This window comes from Sporobolomyces salmoneus (genome assembly GCF_050403485.1).
Source record: "Sporobolomyces salmoneus JCM6883 DNA, S_salmoneus_JCM6883_v1_ctg1, whole genome shotgun sequence".
NCBI lineage: Eukaryota > Fungi > Basidiomycota > Microbotryomycetes > Sporidiobolales > Sporidiobolaceae > Sporobolomyces > Sporobolomyces salmoneus.
In genome coordinates, this window is record NW_027481162.1 from 745758 (window position 1) to 764023 (window position 18266).

At 51.2% G+C, this 18266-nt stretch overlaps 9 protein-coding genes across 9 annotated transcripts; 2 read left to right on the forward strand and 7 right to left on the reverse strand.

Moving 5' to 3' along the window:
- Positions 1–716: 716 nt before the first annotated feature.
- Positions 717–2050, reverse strand: JCM6883_007586 (uncharacterized protein; the record flags this gene model as incomplete). The annotated part of the gene is made up of 3 exons (XM_076628417.1): positions 717–913; positions 982–1079; positions 1158–2050. 3 exons carry the CDS (start codon positions 2048–2050, stop codon positions 717–719), a joined length of 1188 nt encoding a protein of 395 aa, XP_076491818.1.
- Positions 2051–2772: 722 nt separating this feature from the next.
- Positions 2773–3942, reverse strand: EMG1 (18S rRNA pseudouridine methyltransferase; the record flags this gene model as incomplete). The annotated part of the gene is made up of 5 exons (XM_076628418.1): positions 2773–2811; positions 2877–2961; positions 3028–3238; positions 3302–3443; positions 3508–3942. 5 exons carry the CDS (start codon positions 3940–3942, stop codon positions 2773–2775), a joined length of 912 nt encoding a protein of 303 aa, XP_076491819.1.
- A 205-nt stretch (positions 3943–4147) lies between these two features.
- On the forward strand, positions 4148–5421 carry JCM6883_007588 (SCO family protein; the record flags this gene model as incomplete). The annotated part of the gene is made up of 6 exons (XM_076628419.1): positions 4148–4390; positions 4456–4674; positions 4762–4834; positions 4902–4991; positions 5066–5132; positions 5208–5421. The coding sequence occupies 6 exons, from the start codon at positions 4148–4150 to the stop codon at positions 5419–5421; spliced, it is 906 nt and encodes a 301-aa protein (XP_076491820.1).
- Positions 5422–5754: 333 nt separating this feature from the next.
- On the reverse strand, positions 5755–7345 carry JCM6883_007589 (uncharacterized protein; the record flags this gene model as incomplete). The annotated part of the gene is made up of 9 exons (XM_076628420.1): positions 5755–5800; positions 5867–5917; positions 5975–6060; positions 6171–6258; positions 6329–6423; positions 6482–6585; positions 6649–6803; positions 6871–7148; positions 7205–7345. 9 exons carry the CDS (start codon positions 7343–7345, stop codon positions 5755–5757), a joined length of 1044 nt encoding a protein of 347 aa, XP_076491821.1.
- A 151-nt stretch (positions 7346–7496) lies between these two features.
- On the forward strand, positions 7497–8752 carry JCM6883_007590 (uncharacterized protein; the record flags this gene model as incomplete). The annotated part of the gene is made up of 3 exons (XM_076628421.1): positions 7497–7987; positions 8055–8352; positions 8423–8752. 3 exons carry the CDS (start codon positions 7497–7499, stop codon positions 8750–8752), a joined length of 1119 nt encoding a protein of 372 aa, XP_076491822.1.
- A 376-nt stretch (positions 8753–9128) lies between these two features.
- Positions 9129–9909, reverse strand: JCM6883_007591 (Yae1 family protein; the record flags this gene model as incomplete). The annotated part of the gene is made up of 2 exons (XM_076628422.1): positions 9129–9695; positions 9763–9909. The coding sequence occupies 2 exons, from the start codon at positions 9907–9909 to the stop codon at positions 9129–9131; spliced, it is 714 nt and encodes a 237-aa protein (XP_076491823.1).
- A 218-nt stretch (positions 9910–10127) lies between these two features.
- JCM6883_007592 (uncharacterized protein) lies at positions 10128–11483 on the reverse strand (the record flags this gene model as incomplete). Its single annotated transcript, XM_076628423.1, has 7 exons — positions 10128–10214; positions 10293–10367; positions 10439–10527; positions 10598–10699; positions 10765–10808; positions 10880–11361; positions 11457–11483. The coding sequence occupies 7 exons, from the start codon at positions 11481–11483 to the stop codon at positions 10128–10130; spliced, it is 906 nt and encodes a 301-aa protein (XP_076491824.1).
- A 771-nt stretch (positions 11484–12254) lies between these two features.
- Positions 12255–14344, reverse strand: JCM6883_007593 (uncharacterized protein; the record flags this gene model as incomplete). The annotated part of the gene is made up of 3 exons (XM_076628424.1): positions 12255–12556; positions 12620–14069; positions 14165–14344. 3 exons carry the CDS (start codon positions 14342–14344, stop codon positions 12255–12257), a joined length of 1932 nt encoding a protein of 643 aa, XP_076491825.1.
- An 837-nt stretch (positions 14345–15181) lies between these two features.
- Positions 15182–18006, reverse strand: JCM6883_007594 (uncharacterized protein; the record flags this gene model as incomplete). The annotated part of the gene is made up of 12 exons (XM_076628425.1): positions 15182–15447; positions 15530–15621; positions 15690–15940; positions 16006–16158; positions 16223–16311; positions 16386–16455; positions 16519–16673; positions 16735–16937; positions 17001–17109; positions 17176–17341; positions 17409–17429; positions 17944–18006. The coding sequence occupies 12 exons, from the start codon at positions 18004–18006 to the stop codon at positions 15182–15184; spliced, it is 1638 nt and encodes a 545-aa protein (XP_076491826.1).
- Between the last annotated feature and the right edge of the window lie 260 nt (positions 18007–18266).

The following is an 18266-nucleotide window of genomic DNA, read 5'->3' on the forward strand; positions in this document are numbered from 1 at the left end:
TGCAGGTGCGAATGCGAGCGAACAATGAAGTGAATCGTTGAACTCCAACTCGACTCGTCGCGCCTCGCATCGTAGTTGCTCTTCTTCTCGCTGATCGTTCCACAGAGAATGAATCGTACAGCCTGTCGAGCGCACTAGTCTTCCGGAGATTTTTGCGAACTTCGGGAGGATGAGCTCGCAAAGGTGAAATCGTCGCGTCCAACGTTAGCCTCGCTGTAAGACCCTCGATATGATGAACGGATTGTATCACAACGAGTGCGACGATCTCGAGATTGGCAGTGCAGCCGAACAGAGTGTCGCAAAAAGACGAGTAACGAGCGAAAAACAGAAAAAGATGGTTTGGAAAAATAGTCACAAAGGGGGAGGGAAGTTGGGAATGAACAAGTGAATAGGTAGAGCGGTAGGTGGTAGGAATACGATCAAGAAATGTTGACGAGGAGGAGGAGCGAGGGGTAAGAAACGCCAGCGGGAGACGACGAAACGAGAATCGACCTGCGATTCAAATTCAGATGTCTCGCGCTGGCGTCGGGTGGAAGAAAGTGTCTGTGTAGTCGTGAAGAGTGAAAATGAGGGAGTAGGAGGAGTGAGGTGGAAAAGGGTATCTATCGATATTTGGAAGCAAACGAGGAACTGATGGAGCGAAATTCGAAGAAGAAGTGTACAGATCGTGTCAGTCGTGCGTCGTCTTCTGACCATACGCCGACTCTTTCAAGAGCCTAGTAGTACTGAGGACCCCCCGGACCGCGACTTTGCGATCGAGCTTGAGCGGCATAGTCGTGTCCTCCTCCTGCGGCGTTCGAGGTGGTCGTGTTCATTCGACCTAGTCCGGCAGCTTGGTGTTGAAGGGAAGAGGAAGAGGAGAGACCTCGTTGGAGAGCGGGGTAGTAGGTAGGTTGTTCCTGGGGGTATCCAACTGTGAGAGGAAGAAAAAGCGTCAGTGTCTTCACTCGTCTCGGCTCGTTGTCTGTAGCTTGAACTCACGTTGGGGAGAGCCGTGGTATGCACCTTCACCGTAGAAGGGTTGTTGGCCGTAGCCAGTCGGCGATTGCTGATAAGGAATACTAGCTAATCCTCCTCCGCTACAGAGTTCCGAAACGAGTAACACGGAGTCAGTCGAGTTGTCGTGAGCTACCACGTGTAACTCGAAGGAGACTCACGATTCCGACATGGTCATTCCTTGACCCCTCAAACTAGCTTTCGAATCACTTCTCGCCAGACTTTCTGCGTAACCTCCTCCCGATCCACCGTACGCGCCTCCGCCTACTCCGCTGAACTGGCTCTGGCTTCGGTTGTGGTTCCCGTATTCCGGTACTTCGGGTACGAAATCGATCGGTTCCAACTTTGATTCGAATCGTTTCGAAGGACTGAATTTCGTTTTCCTGATGATGGTCCAGATCGCTCCTACTCCCGCTACGCACGACGCGACCACGATGATCGCGATCAAAGTACCATGTCCAATTCCACCGGAGGAGGACTCTTCTTTCTTCTTGTCAGAGAGGGCGGTCGAGCTCGAAGAAGCGGAAGACGAGGAAGAATCGATCGTTTCAGATGCCGAGGAACCGGAGGAAGGAGTAACAATCGATACGACGGTTGAGCGTGCTCCCGTAGACGTCGAGGCCGAGGGAACGTTCGATGCGAGGGAAGGAGAAAGAGCGGATGAATGCGCCAAGCTGGAAGATTGAGCCGCTGGAGAAGAACTCGAAATCGCCGTTGAAGTTTCTTGATCCGTCGTTGATTCTTCTGGACTAGTTGAAACTGGAGAAGTCGATGAAGAGGAGGAAGAGGAAGATCCAGGTTGAAGTGCTCCAGCGAGAGAAGAGAGAGGGTTATTGTTGGGTGAAGAAGAAGAAGACGCGACGTTTGAGGGAGATGCTGCTGCTTGACTGGTTGTTCCAGTGTTTCCTCCTCCTCCAGTCGTACTATCTCCAGCAGCTTGTCGTTTGATCAAGCGCATCCCGTTGTGTTCGCGATGATGATACTTCAAATGTCCTGACGACGCGAGGACGACCGAAGTACATCCCAAGACCAACAACGCTAGACGTGCCTTCATCTCTGATCTCTTGATCCACCTAGTCAGTTCGTTCTGGTCGAGGGGGAGTGGGAGCTAGAAGAGAGGAGGAGCGAGCGTGTTTGTCGTCGATCGCGGACGGGTTGATTGGGGTGAACGAGTGTGTAGGTTTGTTGTGAGTGAGCGCGTAGTCGAGTAGGATGTAAATGAACCAGCAAACTGATCCTATTCGAACGGGTGTGTTTTGTGTTTAGGGAGAGTAGTGCGGGGTAAAGAAGAGAGGGATTCAGAAAGAGAAACGAAAGGGGATTGTTGAACGATCAATTTGATCGCGTTTTAGCGTGTTGCGAGTCTGATTGCCTGTACTGGATCGATGGCAGGATTGCAGATGCAAAAGAGTCGCGAAGTGAGTAGAATGCGACAACTCTCGAAGACGCGATCTGTGCGTTCACCTCGATCGAACGAAAGAAAGAGTCCGCTCGCAAGCTTGATCATGTGAAGGTAGAGATAATGTAGATAGTAGATTGTTACAACGAAACTTCAACAAGGTAGTAATAAAAAGAGCCAGAGAGAACTGAAGAGAGAGAGACGAGAGAGAGAGAGAGAAAACTTGGACCCGGTTGACGGTTAGCTGAAGTTGAAGTTTCGTAAAGACCGTTGAAGACTGCTGGGTAGCTTAGGAATACAAAGAAAGATGTTGCGGAGGTTGAATGCGAAGAGAGAATAGTTGCGAGAGAAGGGGAAATGGAAAGGCGAAAAGACTATTATAGAACGTCGAAGAGATCTTCTACGGCGCAGCAGAACTGTCGAGGCAAGACGACGTCAGCAAAAGCAATGCCAGACGAGTGAGTACGGAGGGTTCGCTCACCTTTCCACAAGCGACACTGGCACTGAGCGAGTATTGCGAGATCGCAATCTTTTCATCCACCAAATGATCCGCAAAGTTATCCGGTCTATTTCGTCACAATCCCTGATTAGTTACAATCATACGTGACGCGATGAAGCGAATTCGTGCTCACCCGTGTGCCATAGCTCCGACGAAAACGCAAATCGAATGAGTATCCGGAATCGTCGGTAGGTACTTTGTCAACTTGACGGGAGTCGCATCGAACGACAAGGTGATCTTGTGACAATTCGTAGGTAAATGATCCGTGATCGGGTTCTTGATGACTTTCAATAGTTTCTCGGAACCGTTCAAGGAGCGAATCGAAAGTTTGTGTAGTAATTGAACTGCGACCAAGCCGAAATTGTGAGCTCGAGGGCCTGAGTGAGGACGAGGGAAGGAAGACGTACCCATGAGACCACCGAATCGTTTGAACGTTCGGGGAATACGAACTGAGGGATTCACTTCAATCAAAACTCCTCGGGCGGTATGGATGTAAACTTGCAGCCTTCCAGCTTTGTTCAACGGAGAATCCAACAGGGTCAACAAACACTAGGAGCGACACAGTACCGTTAGTAATGGTCATCAGATGAGAGAGCGAGCTGAGGAAACTGACTTGATGAGTGATGTCCGGTCTCGCATGTGCGATATCCCTTCCCATTTTCGCCAAAACTCCTTGATGATCATCGCAGTTCAACAAACTGTACTTCTCTTCTCCCTTTCCACCTCTCGCACCCGCAGGAGCTGAATGCTTGTACGTTTCGAGACAAGCTTGTTCGAGCACGACGATCAACCTCCTCGTCTGATCTTTCTCAGCGTTCGTCTTCGGGGCTTTCGGGGCAGTTGGAACTAGAGTAGGGTTCAAGGGAGGGGAGCCGGGAGCAGGTCGTTTGCGGGAGGGCTTGGAGGAGGAGGCAGAGGAAGTCGAGGATTGTAATTTCGCCGAAGGGACGAACGAGGGAGATGCGACAGACAAGGTCGATTTGCCGGTAGGTTTCGTGGGCTTCGTACTGTCACTCGCAACAGCTGGAGCAGCGGTGGATTCCGACATTGTCTTTTTTTGGTGATCGCCGAATGAGGCTTGGGGGTAGTCGGGAGAGGGGAGGGCTGAGGCGAAGAGACTGCTCTAGGTGTAGTTGCTCGAGATCTGGATGTATCGGTTTAAAGGGCGGGATTAGACAGGTGAAAGAGAGGAAAGCGACTTCGCCTGAAATTCTTCGAAACTCTTGATCAACACCACTTTCAGCACTTTAACCATGTTTCGAGCTAGTACGACATTACTGAAGCAAGCCGCTACCTTGAGTACTCGTCGTCAAGTCACCCGCTCTACTCCTTCCTTCGGTTCGACTTCGGCTCTTCTCCGATCTCATTACTCTACGACTCCTTCCTCTTCTACCCCACCCCCGCCGCCACCGCCTTCACAGTCTACGTCTTCTGCGTCTGCCGCGAACCCGTCAACTTCATCTGCCGCTTCGATCCAGACAAAATCCGCCGCAGGAGTGAGTTTCGCTTTTCCCCTCTCTCTTCCGAAGATCGCACACCGAATTGATGCTGTTTCGTTCAGCCATTCACTCTGAAAGCAGGAGCAGTCTTTCTAGCAACCGGAGTCGCCCTCTACTTCTACTTTGAGAACGAGAAGAAAGCGCTCAAAGAACGCAAACGACAAGAGAACGCTGCTGCTAGGATCGGGAGACCCAAGATCGGAGGTCCTTTCTCCTTGACAGATCAGGATGGGAAGACCTTCACGGAGCAAGATCTGTTGGGGAAATGGAGTATGGTTTACGTAAGTCCTCGCGAGTTTTGGAGAACTGTTTCTCGTTTCTCCGTTCGCTTGAGCCGGAGCTGACCGGCCTCTGTGTGCGTGTTCCAGTTCGGATTCACAAATTGTCCCGATATCTGTCCTGAAGAACTAGACAAGATGACGGACGTTGTCGAATCGATTTGTACGTTTTGTTCTCTTTCGTTTTTCGTGTCCTTCGGCTGACTCTCTCTATTGCCCCTCTTGTGAAGCCAAATCCCACAACGTCGACATCTTACCAGTCTTTATCACTTGCGATCCCGCACGTGACGATATGAAGGCTGTCAAAACCTACGTACGAGGTAAGCTATCGAGGAGTTCTTGCGAGGATCTGCATACTCAGCTAACTGACGAACCTTCTCCTCTTCATCTGCAGACTTTCACCCTTCGCTAGTGGGTTTGACCGGACCTTACGACGACATCAAGAAGACTTGCAAAGCCTAGTGAGTTGCTCAACCCTTTCCTCTTCTTCCTCGCAACTCAAGCTCATCTGCTCTTATTTCCCTCCCTCTTCTTAGCCGAGTCTACTTCTCCACTCCCCCTAATGCCAAGCCTACCGAAGACTACCTAGTCGACCACTCGATCTTCTTCTACCTCATGGACCCGAAAGGAAAATTCGTCGATGCGTTCGGAAGGAGTATGGGCCCGAGAGAAGTAGAGAAGAAAGTACAGGCCTACCTCGAGGAATGGAAGGAAGGTGGAGAATCGGGAAGCTGGAGCGAAGGCGCGTGAGGGAGACCGTAAAGACGTTGGAAATAAACAGAAGATTTCACACCAGCATCCCAGACAGAACAAAGAGAGACCAGACGGCATTTGACTACGGTACATTATTCTTGAAAGGTCCAGCCGTGTGGGAGAGGATGCGGAACAGGTTCGTTCGCGATACGTTGTCGGCGAACTTCGACCCGATCAGGGTTTGTACTTTCCCGGAGCCAATCTTCGTGGTGCGTGTCAAGTCTTCCATACTGTTTGTGTTTCTTCGTCTACTTTTAATTGAGGTGTTGATCGAGACGCGGTGCCCGTCAGTCGTTGCTCCGAGAAGCTCATCAAGAACAGGGACGGAGCTCACAAATTGGGTTTGTCCTTCAACGAGTAGATCACGTACGCGATTCTGCTCAGATACAAGGGATTGTCAGTCTGCGAGTCTTGCAGAAGAGCGAGCAGAGAGAATACGTACGGAAGCGTGTCGAGGCAGATACTGTCGAAGCCCATCAGGAACAGGAGTTCGCTGTTGACGCGATCTGAATCAGCTCTGGACGACTAGACAAATGACAGGTTAACGCACTTGGTCGGCGAGAATCCCCAAATATCGCAGTGCGTCGAATCCAAGTGCGCAGATCGAATCCAAGTGCGCAGAGCGAGTGCGAGAGACTGGCGAAAAACGGATCGAAATGGTCTGGCTTCGCGTTGTCCCGTAGTCTGCCTCCGCAGTAAGCTACATCCGCTTCTATCGTCACCTTTGACACTTTCGCAGTCCTTACTTCGTTCGTCGACACTTCAGCGTGAATTGACACTGATTGTTTTGCGTCCGAAAGGAGGAAGCGTTCGCAATGGAACTGTTCGCAATACCTGGAGTTAGAAAATTCCGTCAAAGCTGTGAGCGCTGCTCTGCCATGTTTGAAAAGAACGAGGAGCTCACATAAGTATCTGAGGCAAGTGTAGTTTCATTAAATTTGGCTCTTCCGATTCCAAGACTCCCTCCCTCCATTCCCAGGCATTGACGAATGGGACACGCTGGCAGCACGTCAAAGAGTCAGTTCGAGACGGCCCTAGCTCTTAGAGACCGACTCACTTTCTCCTCGACGATCACCAGAATTACGACAATTTTTGGAGGCCACCCCAAGTCAAATGTGCGCTTGTCAACCAAGATCAGGCCGTGGTCGAACGCAATACTGCCTAAATTCTCCCGAACATCAGGCTGTCGAGCTTCCGAGTGGTCGAGCTTGCCGTGAGACTCACTAGAGAAGCTTTCGAATGTGGTTGCGTTAAAAAGGTTACCGGTTGTTGGCAACTCGCTCGAGGACACAATGACCAAGTCGTTCCTCAGTTCGGGGTGGATGAGTTCGTTGAGCACGCTGATTGCTGGCAGAATGACGTTCGTAAGCATCGTGTCTCTGGCGAAAAGGGTCACGAGCTGATTAGCTTGTTGCCTCTTTAGTGCCAGAATCTGGATCGGCTTACTTTACATCTCCCTCGGTATTGACAACACACCTTTGTTGAGGAGTACTAGGGACTTTGAGGCTTGGATCACGAATAACCTTTCGGTAAAATTTTCGAAACTCGTGAGGGGATAGTTGGTTCCACTCCCCAAATTTGACTTCCGCTTTGTCATATCCCGCTCTGACGGCGGTCTTGTTCGAGGATCTAGTCGAAAGGTGGTGCTCTACGATTCGACCACGCTCAAAGGGTCTGCTGAGGAGGTCCCACGCCGAAATGAGATGAGGAGCAACGGGTAGCGGCTGCAAGAAAGCACACCGTCAACTTGCTCTCACGATCGTGGAGCTTGTTGACTCACTGTGGACGGAAGTCTCACGATGAAACCGCTGTAACGAAGCTGTCGTTTCAGAGGAGGTTTGGTCGATTTGCGTGCGGTGAAATAGACGTGAGGTTGGGGTGTGGTTGGATCGCGTCGGGAGGGCCACCAGTTGCTCAACATCGTATCAACGAGTCGTGGGAAGAAACGAAAGAGCAGGACTGAGAAGCGAGGACCCGCATTCGGCCGGCAAGTCCGAAGCAGAGGTCCGAGCGTGCAGCTGAAAGAGGACCGACGCTCGACACTGTTCTTTCTCCTTCCACTTACACACCTCATGCCACTCGACGACATCGTAGCCAAAGGATGGACCTTCGAACCTGCCGGTCGACCCGCTACTCGACCACCTCGATTCTCTGACGCCGAGATCAGTGAGTTCAAAGCCCGTCGACGTGCCGCCAAAGCCTCGCCTCTCCGTAAAGGGAGCCTTCTAGCATTCACTCTGCCCTCGCTGTACCCCGATGCCATCCACAATTCCCGAAACGAATCAGTCGACTTACCAAACCCTCCACGTCGAGCCAGCACGACCCTCCTCCAGCACTTGCAGTCGTCCAGGTCGGAAAAGATGCAGATCAAGTTGAAGAAGGGGTTGGTAAAAGGAAAGGATCAATACTCGCAGGTCTGGAGAGCTGAGATGGAGGTGGAGGGGAGAAAGCGCAAGGTCATCCTCAAGCTTTATGCCGAAGCTCTTCTCCATATTCCCGTCCCACCTTTCCATGATAGAGGCTGGCACCCCCAAGAAGAGCGGGCAAGGCGTGAAGCCGGAGCGTAAGCGAGAACCCTTCCCCCTCTTGTTCTCCAAACTTCCTCTGACTTAGCTGAATGGATTCCCCAGTTACGCGACTCTGAACTCCGTTCAAGGAATCGACATCCCAATCTGCTACGGCTTCTACAACTTCTCAGTGCCCTGGGGAGAAACTGTGATTGGAGTCATTCTCGAGGATTTGGGCGAAGTCGGAGTCGTGTTGGAAGAGTGGGCGCCAAACTACCTACAGAGTGGCGATGGTCATGCGTTTTCGGAATCGGTAGAAGACTCTGATGAAGAGAGTGTATCGACACAGTCGGAGGAGGACGAAGACAAGGAGATGAGCGTCGAAAGAGCGGCAGAATACGAAAGGGAACTACGAGACTTTGTGAGTTCGAAACACTCTCTCCTCAATATATGCCAGACAATAGAAGGACTCACCACTCTACGATTCTTAGTTCAATCATCTCTTCACGAGTCAACGTGGTCTACACGAGTTCGATTATACCGCGCCCGACACCGTTTTTGTCCTCAAGACAGGCTCGCTGAAGAGACCGCACTTTGTGTTCTTCGGCTTCAGTCATAGTTTGTCGCGATCGGAGCTGGATGCTGGATGGCAGGAGCGATACGACGATTTGAAGAGGTTCAGCGGGGCCTGGGTCGCAGACAGGCTTAAACGAGACTTTAGAGCGGATCCGGAGGCAGCCTTGATCAGTAGAGTGCGAGCTTGGTTTGGTGAGACATTGTGGCGAACTTGGCGGAACCAAAAGTTCTTCGAATTCGTTTAGAATTTGTTTCGTAGTTGTGTCTCTTCCTCTCTCGTTTCAGCTTTCTGTCTCCTTGTTATTGGGCTTGTTCCTCTATCGACATCGACCATTTCATTACGAGCTTGGAGATTCGATCCTCGCTCGGCTAAGAGTTGTAGCTGAGAGCGAGTTTGAAAAGTGAAAACCGGAGGGGAGATTGTTCTGTTGCGGAAAGAAAGGTCAGAAGATGGTCAATCTTAGGGTGTCCTTGTTACTGTGACTCACTTCGGTTCGGACTCACCGTCGTGGCTCGATCCATACGAGTATTGAGAACTCGGCTTCTTTGGCGACGAGCTGAGTAGAGTAACGGCATTGATATCGCTCTTACAACCTCCTCCTCCTCTTTGTCGTCGTTGTATCACGTCGAATCGGGACGAGAGAGTATAAGAACAGGTGTTTGGAGCCCACAAGATCTTGCTGGCGGGAGAACTTGTTCCAGTCCGAAAACGGCGAGAACTCTGGCTAACCGCTCTCTGCATTCTTCGATCCCACTCGTCGGCTTCGCCTTTCCTCCGATCCCACTCAACATAGCCTCCATCTCTCGCATCTCTCTCCGGTCCCTCATTTGTTGACTGATTCCTTCATCCTCGTGAGATTTCGCATGTTCCTCGGCTTCTTCATCGACCGGCAAGATCCTGATCGCATCCAGCTTTCCCAGTGCATTGACAATCTCCCTCAGCTCTGTAACGAGTCCCTCTTTCGAAGTCGATCCTCCTCCTCCTCCTTCTTCTTCGATGAGTGAGTCGATGAGAGTACTGGCATGTTTCGCTCCACTTGCGGTCGTCAGGAGGGATAGTAGAGATGTTGCGATACCTCGTAGAGACCCTAACTCGCGGGCGTACGCTGCAGCGAGAGCGAAACCTTGATCAAATCCAGTTTGAAGTTTGGCGTTCTTTCCCGCCGTAATCCCGTCTCGATAGCCCGCCTGTAGCAGTCATATCAGCTTCGTTAGCTAGCTTATCGATTCCGAGGGTCAGAAAGAAGTTACTGACGTCGGAGTATCGAGATGAGAGTTTGTCCCATTCTTGTTCAGAGATTTGACTTGAAGGAGTTGAACCGTTGACTGAGGCTGGCTGTGATTCGTCTTCGTCTAGCCACGGGTCGTAGTCGTTCATCGCAGCGTCGTTCTCGAGAGACATCGCTCAAAGGTGAAGAAAGAACAGTCGAGCTCTCTCTCGCAACTTTCGTTCGATTGAACCGTCAAGGTCTTTCGTTCCATCGCGCCAAGAAAGCAAGTCGCGGTATAGAGAAAGTAAAAGTAAAAAGAGTGGAGTGTCTATCCGAAACCGTATCAAAGTAGCAGAAAAAAGTGAACTCGATTTCGTCCTGCGAAATCTTGTCGAGTTGAATGTTCCAATCACTTGAGAACGTTCGCGGCGAAGCTCTTTGCAGTGTCCTCAGGGGTCGATCCAACGATGTTCCCAGCCGCTTTGTATTCGCAAACCTACAAACAAGAAAGAGCATGAATCAGTCATTTCGAAACTTTGTCCCACATGGTTTAGCGAAAGAAAACGGGACGGACGTAGAAGAACGCGTTCGTGAATGGAGATTGTCCAGGAATCGGTAACGTGGGACAAAGAGTTTGAGCACAACCGACCTGAGAGCAAGTGATCTCGAGGAGTTGTCAGTTTTTGTTCTCCTGAGTGAACTCGGTCGATCGTTGCTCACCTGGGTAGTCCCTTTCCACACTACTTGAGTAAAGTGGGCGGTATTGCTAGCGAAACCAGGAGCGTCGAAATTGTATTCAGAGACTTCGTCTAGGGGGAAATGAGGAGAAAAACCGAAGTCAGATTCGAGGTAGAAATGGGAAGACAGAGGCAAACGCACTCGACCACATGTCGAATGCCGATGCAACGTTGTCTGCACCCGTGTAGGCTGCGAGGTTCTCGCCAGCGCCAATCTCTTCTCCCTTTCCGTGTTGGAACACGCCTGTTCGCGAATAAGTTTGTCAGATTCACAATGCTCAAGGACGCAAGAAGTGCGTTGTTACTTACACAGATCAGCCCAATCTTGAGCAGCCGAAGCGAGTTCATCGCTCCTGTGTCGACGAAAGAGCAGGATTGTTCATTAGCGAGATCTTTCGGCGAAAAGGGGAGTCAAAGGACGTACCAAGTCAAGCTATCGACCTTGTGCTTCGATCGCAAGTCGTTGTGAAGCTTGAGAGAGTCTTGCGCAAGCTTGGAGAGCGAGGGAGAGGAAGATTCAGCGAGGAGAACGCTCGGTTTCTTGACGGGAACGTTCGAAACGACCGGAGACGATGCCTTGTCATCTTTCTTCGGCTTCGAGGTCTCCTTGGTCGACGATGGCTTCGTAGTCGAGGGACTCTTGTGAACGGTAGCAGTCTTGGTCTTGACTGCGTCGGCGTGCTTTTTCGTCGTCTTGTGAGGTTCAGATTTGTCGTGAACTTTGTGAGTCGAGGAGCAACCGCCGCGCGAAGAAACCTTTGCGTTCTCTTTCAAGTCCTTCTTCTTCGAAAGCTTCCCATCATGAGACTTCTTGGAGACATGTTCGTCCGACTTCTGCTCCCTCGAATGAGGCTTAGTCTTCTTCCCGTCGACGCGGTGACGGTGCCTCGAGTGTTTGCCAGAGTGCTGTGAGAGGTGCGAGAGGGTGTCAGAGACGACACACGAGAGACTTAATGCGCGTTAATGATGAAATGAAGAACGTACCTTTCCTCCGAACGGACGCGCGGTAGTGGTGATCGAAGAGCCATGTACGGTGAGCGTGTGAGTCTCTAGCTTGATATGAGTGACAGTCGAGGCCGTAGCGCCGAGGACGAGAGCGAGAGAAGCAGGACAGAGTGAGAGAGGAGCATGATGATTTTGGACAGGGGTACAGTTGAATGAACGTGGTGAGGAACGAAGCGAAAGGATTAGCAGAGTAGGACCGGCCTAGTAGAGTGGAAAGTAGAATGAAGAAGAGAAAGAGAGAGGAAAGAGGGACGAAGAGGAAGCAGTCTTTGCAAAGACCTCGAGCGCTCGCGCGCACTCTCGGAGCGAGCATGTATCGACAAACGACGTTTTCGCAGTCTGTCCTTCGATCGCTCAGCTACTGACAATTTGTCAATAACGCGTCTGTACGTCTCGGGTGCGCCGCACGCGGGTAAGCTCGACGAGGGGCAGGAGATTCCGTTCGCCCAAAACGAGAATGCAGGGCGAACAACCGAGCGCATGTGAGCGAGACGAAGACACTCGAAACGGATGTAGCTTGCGCGAGACGAGACTAGTGAACCTAACTAACAACCAATTGCTTGTAACCAACGAAGGAGAAAAAACCGAGGAAGAGGGGGAGTGAAAGACAAAGAACAAGAAATTAGAAAGCGTGAATAACCTTTGCGTAGACGATACGAAACGAAAACTCTGACGAGTGAGGGAGTTGTTGACAGAGACAGGTAAAGGGGTCGAGAGAGAGGGAGGGAGGAGTGAATTAACGGAACGACTATTTACAGAACGAGGAGGGGGGAGAAGAAGAGACGAGATTTCTCTCAATTATTCGGTAGACCGTTGTCGATGCTGAGACTGCTCGTGTGACTACTCGCATGACTACCCGTTCGAGATGGATTTGGTCGAGGAGAGGCGGTATGAGGATTTTGTTGTTGCTGAGGTTGTTGCTGAGAAGAGACAGGTCGAGGAGCCGGTTGAAGAGGATGCGGTACGTTTCCTGAACCAGGGCGAGAATCGTGTGGCGGCGGTTGAGCTTGAGGGAGGTTGAGATGGTGTCGTAGATTCTGATTGTCGTTTTGAAGATCTCGATTGAACGCTTTCAGTTGACCGATAAACTCGACCGCTATTACATGCCGGATCGATCAGCTCGATACAAATTGACACGAGATGAAGACGAGAGACTCACCTTTCGTTAAGATCTCCCATTTACTACTTTTCACTCCTTTATCTCCCGGTAATGATTCCCTCAGATCGTCGAACAACTGTGCCATTTCTTTCCGTCGCTTCCGTTCGGCTAGTTTGTGACTGATCCTCAATTCGGGACTTCGCGAATAAGGACTATCTTTCGACAGCGACCCAGGATCGAGAGAACCCGCTGAGCCTTGTCGAGAAGCTTGACCTTGAGGCGGAGGGGCACTCGTCGGCCACTGGGGAGGTGGACCGACGGGGTAGCCGTTCGAGAGTCCTTGTTGACCTTCGGGAGGGGGTTGAGCGATTTGAACAGAGGGTTGATTCGGAGGAGGATGTTGAGCAGTAGGAGGAGCAGAATGGGGAGCTGGACCGGGATAGAAAGGTGCTTGACCTTGAATCATTTGACTGACGCTCGGTATACTCGGTCGTCGACCGAAATTTTGATGTTCTGGTTCGTACATTCCACGCGCGATTGATCCTCGAGGTCCAATCTGATCATCGTAGAATTGTTGGTGAACTGAAGGAGGTCGCATCGGAAACGCAGGATGAACTGGTTGAGGCGGACCTGGCGGAGGTTGATGCTGATTCGGATTCGTCGCAGGTCCTCCTCCTCCTTGACCGGCATGAAACATGCTGTACCCTTGTTGACTCTCGTTACTCCGATAGCTTTCATCACTCGCCCTCCTTCCTTCCCATGTCGGACTGTACGACTCTCTCCGATGTCCTTCGTCGAGTTCTAAATCGTTCAGTTTGTCCGCCGCGATCGAAGTCGTTTTCCGTTTCGAATTCGGAGGAGGGTTACCCGTCATACCCGTAGCTGAATAATTCGATGTGTCGCGATTCGGGTAGAAGGAACCGTCGTTGAATGAAGGGTCGTCGTCTTCGCCGGAAGATTTCCTTTTCGTGCTCGGATTCGAAGGCGTACCTCCTCCTCCTCCTTGCGCTGAATATCGTGTCAGTGATTGGTTTTTGCTAAGAGAATGTCGTCGCATTGAATAGTCGTAATAAGAGGGAGGATCGAGAGAAACAGGCGGAGGATTTTGTGAGGGTCCTCCGAAGCGATAACTCGACGTCGGACCCGGGAAGGAAGAGTGAGGATGAGGGATGGGATGCTGAGAAGTAGAAGCGAAGGAGGTACCGAATTGATAATTGGCGTGAGAATCGAAAGAATGGGGAGGAGGAGGCATTGCGTTTGAAACTACATTGCGAGGCGAACTTGGTTGAGCCGCTTGTATCATCCCTGTCGTCCCTCTCTCTGCACCTCTTCCCACCGCTTCTTGATTCGGACCAGCTTGAGGTGGACCTTGGAATCCGCCAGTTCCGTTGAAAAGGGATGAAGGGTCTTCAATCGAAGGTCGTCTCTGATACGCAGGGTCGGTACTCGTCGCCGAGAAGGCGTGTAGGAAAGGATCAGAGTTGATAGACTGTCGTCGCTCCGGATTGAACTACACAGGACAAGAGAGAGAACAATCAGCGATGCGCTAGTCCGTTTCCCCATCTCCTCCCGAGATTCTCAATAAAGAAGCGTATCGGAACTCACGGCAACGGGTAAGAAGTCCTCCCTCGGTATAGATACCGGCGGTAGTCGAACTGCAGGAGCTCCAGAAGTCGAAGTCGATTGATGATGAGGGGAATTGTGAGAAGTTGCATTCGAAGGAGTCCTCCGGTGTTGTTCTCCTGGCGGGAGCGAACCCGCGGAAGCCGAAGCTACCGCCTGCATTGGGTCGCCTACCTGTTTAGCGTTGATTTGAGCCTGGTGGACACTTAGCGTGGATTGCGTCGAAATCGAAAGCGAGGAGTGTCGGGGTCGGAATCAGACGAAGGAGACCCTGCCAGAGGGAAGCGAGTCGTGGTAGAGGTTCGCACCCCCGATGTGCGAGTTGCTCGAGCAGGCGGGAGAGTGGAAGAGGGAACAAAAGTTGTGACTTCTCAAAAGGCGCTACTTGATCTTCTTTCGAACTGCAAGCCGAATTTCGTTGCATGTATTCAATCGAATTACGCTTGCAATTCTCGCTCTCGTGAGTCGCATCGATTTCCTCGCCTTGGGTGAGAGTCGTGACAAATTGAGGGATATTCTGCTCACGGACCTGATCAAACAGAGCTCGGTCTCCGCTCACGGGCCTCACACCGTGTGCACAAGAGAGAGTGGAAACAGATCGAGGGAAGGAAAAGCGAAGAAAAAATCTGTTCCACTCTGCTTCTGCTTTCCTGTTCCATCCACGTGCATGTTTATTCAGGTCAACTTCAGAAGACTTGCCAGGCCTAGATGGTCGACCGAGTCAAGCTGTTTGATCGCGAGTTGAGCGCGCTTTTCCGCGAAAGAAAATCACAAGGTCAAGAACAGAGCTCAAACGCTGCGCGAAGCTCGATAGCGGAACGATCCGAGACGGCGGGAGAGCGCGCACTTGACGCTCGTGAGAAGCACATGTACGAGGGTGGGCCAGAAAGCGAGAGTACCGAATAAATTACCGCGAATTGATGTTGAAATCCTCACAACTACACACTTCTTTCGATTCCTCTCAAGCTCTTCTAAGCGTGTCTAGCTCTACACTCCAGTCTACTTAGTGTCAACCTCTTCGCGAGGAGCAGTCGTTTCGATTGGCGAAGCATCTTGAGTCTTTTGCTTCTTCGTAAGAATGGGATGATTCGTGGCCTCGAGAATCGCTCCGATTTGTCGGTTCGCGAGCCAACGTTCTTCAGGAACGACAAAGTACGAAATGATGGCGAGAATTGTAACGAAACCGAAAATGGCGCAGGCAAAGTTGAAATTTTGTGCGTTGACGGGGAATTCGAGGGGAGAGAAAAGGACGGCGAGGAGGTAGGCTAATGAAACAGCGGTTGCGTGAATCCGTCGTCAGTATACTGGCCCGATCGACGAGGGGAAGAAAGCAGAGGTCGAACTCACTGTTCCAAACACAAGCGATGACACAGAAGGGAATGGAGAAACGACCGTTTGACCACTTCGCGTTTCTGAAGTCGCCGCGAGTGAAGATAAGCCTGTTCGAGATCATTACAGGAACAAATGAGCCTCGGATTCTCACGTGAAAGAATGAGAAAAGACTGACCTCAAAGCAGGAATGAGAGCGTAAGCGGCGATAGTCGGTACACCTCCGCACGAGATGAGGGACGTGAAAGCGACGGAGGAAGGAAGGATCGTGCAAAGAAGGATCGAAGCGATGATTCCGATGAAAATAACAGCGTTCCTCGGTTGTCCGTTCTTGTCGACTTTGCCGATCCAGCTCGATCCGGGAAGGATACCATCGCGAGCAATCGCAAATACGAGACGAGATGCGGCCGTGATAGCGAGACTCGTGTTCTGGGGAGGCGAATCGAGTGAGTTTCGAGCAAATGAGGCGAGAATCGATACGGATGGAAACTCACGATGAAGAGACCGATAATCGCAACGATGGTCATAACAAGCCCTCCGCCTCTTCCCATAGCCATGGCGTAGATGTTCGAGAAAGGTTGAGGTGAATAGATCGAGAAGAGGTCGTCGAGATTAGGCGAGCAGTAGAGGAACAAAACCAAGAGAGGCTATTCGCAACAGAGCCTTGAATCAGCGACAGGAATCGTATGAATGTGAACGAGGACAACTCACGAATGCCATGATACCAGATACCGCGCAAGACCAGAACATTCCTCGAGCTGAAGCGAGCGATGCATTTTTCGTCTCTTCCGCGATGTGACCTGAGCAGCAAGCAAGCGAAATGTGAGTCGTCTGAGAGGAGGAAACTGCGCGCGATGCGGAAGAGAGAATCCACCCGAGGCGTCCCAACCAGTCAAGACTCCCGAAGTCGATAAATATGCAAGCATAAACGCCCAGACATCCGGCTGCACAAGTATAACGAACGTCAGCTCGAGAGGTAGTGGTGTCGGAAAGAGGAGGAAGCGTACAGCTCCCGAACCGTTGTAGAATTCAGTCCAGACCCATTTCGACGTTTGGAATCCGTAAGTCTTCGATACACCGACTGGCAACCATACAACAGTGAGGGTGAAATCGATAAAGATGATGAGAGCCGATGCCTTGAAAATCCAGGCGAATTTGCTCGCTGTTGACCGAGAGCGTCAATATCATCCCAAACGATGAGCGACGAAAGGGAATGGACTAACGCGACATCAAGTTTGACAAGATGGCGAAGAGGAGGAACAACTCGGAGCAGATCCACTGAACTGCACGGAAGCGAACCGACTCGCCATCGAGTCCCCCCGGGAAGTAGGTGCCGAAGACGGAGAGTTCTGCGAGCATGAAGTTCGTCGTTCCTTGAGTGTTACTCGCGACAAACGACGTCCATGCGGTCGAGGCCCAGTACGCGCTAGAACATGATTGGATGTCAGATTCGAATGTAACAGCAGATGAGGAGGAACGAATGACTTACACGATGAATCCAAAGAACCGTCCATATTTCTTTCCACCACATTCTGCCGCCCAGATATAGATAGAACCACTGAGAGGGATCGAAGAACAGATCTCGGCGAGACAGGCGGCTGCGAGAAAGCGATTGAAAAATGAGCACGGCACAAGTGAGAAGAAGCAACTGATAGAAAACTCACCCGTGATGCACATCAAGACAACGGTAACGAGCATGCTCGTCCAGAGAGCGACAGGTCCTCCATTATACAATCCGTACGAGTACAAGAGACGGGTTCCTCCAACGACATAGAGGGAACCAAAACCGGCCATGAAAGCTTCGAAACTCGCCCATGTTCGATGTAGGACCTGTTGTGACGACAGTGATCGGTTAGTTCTTGGCCTTGGAAAGACCACAGAGAGATCAAAGACGTGCTTGACGGTAACCGAAAGCAGCCTGATCCACGAGAACAAGAAAACATAGAAGAAAATAGATTCGTCATGTCAGTTTGTTCCACCCTTTCCGGCACTCCCCCTCTCAACGTCCGGAAGGTGAGAAGAGAGGGAGCAGAGATAAGAAAGGGGGGAAGAAGAGAGAGAGTAGCTCGAGATCCAGACTCTCCCGAAACGAGAGAATCGGGACATCGAGCCAGGGTTTACTTCGAGACATTCTGGCAATTCCTTTCGCACGCACTATCGTGATCAAGTTCGGTATAATCTCAGCAACTCCAATCGCTCCATCACCGCTTTGAGGGAAGAGTATCCCTCAAATGCAGGAGGAAAGTCGATCAAGGAGAGCACCCGTCGGCCAATCTCAAAGGGGGTTGAACCCCTGGTGAAGAGTGTGGTTATGGTGTGTGAAGGGAGGTAATACCTTGATTTAGAACAGATTGCTGGGCGATAGCGATGCTTGGGATGCGCCAAAATAAACTCGTTTCTGCCCTTTCTCCTCCGCCTGTTCAGCGGCTTACGAGTTGAGCTTCATCTCCATACGTGTCGTTTGATTCGTTGCTAATGCTGTTCTTGTCCGACATGGTCGATTGTCGAAGGTGGGTTTGGGAGAAGAGAGAGCTCGCGAGAAAATCTTTCATGCGGTTCAATCTCGAGGTTCGGCCCGAGTCAACTCGAGATAACACAGTGAAGAATAGCAATGCAGGATCTGAGCGAATACGATTGCCATCCTCAGGTTTAACAGCGGGAGAACCGGAAAACTGAAAAAGTCGAGAAAAATCGAGCTCGCCCTAATCTGCTCGCAACGCGCACTGGACTCTCAAAGCGTCGTCGCGAAGGTCTT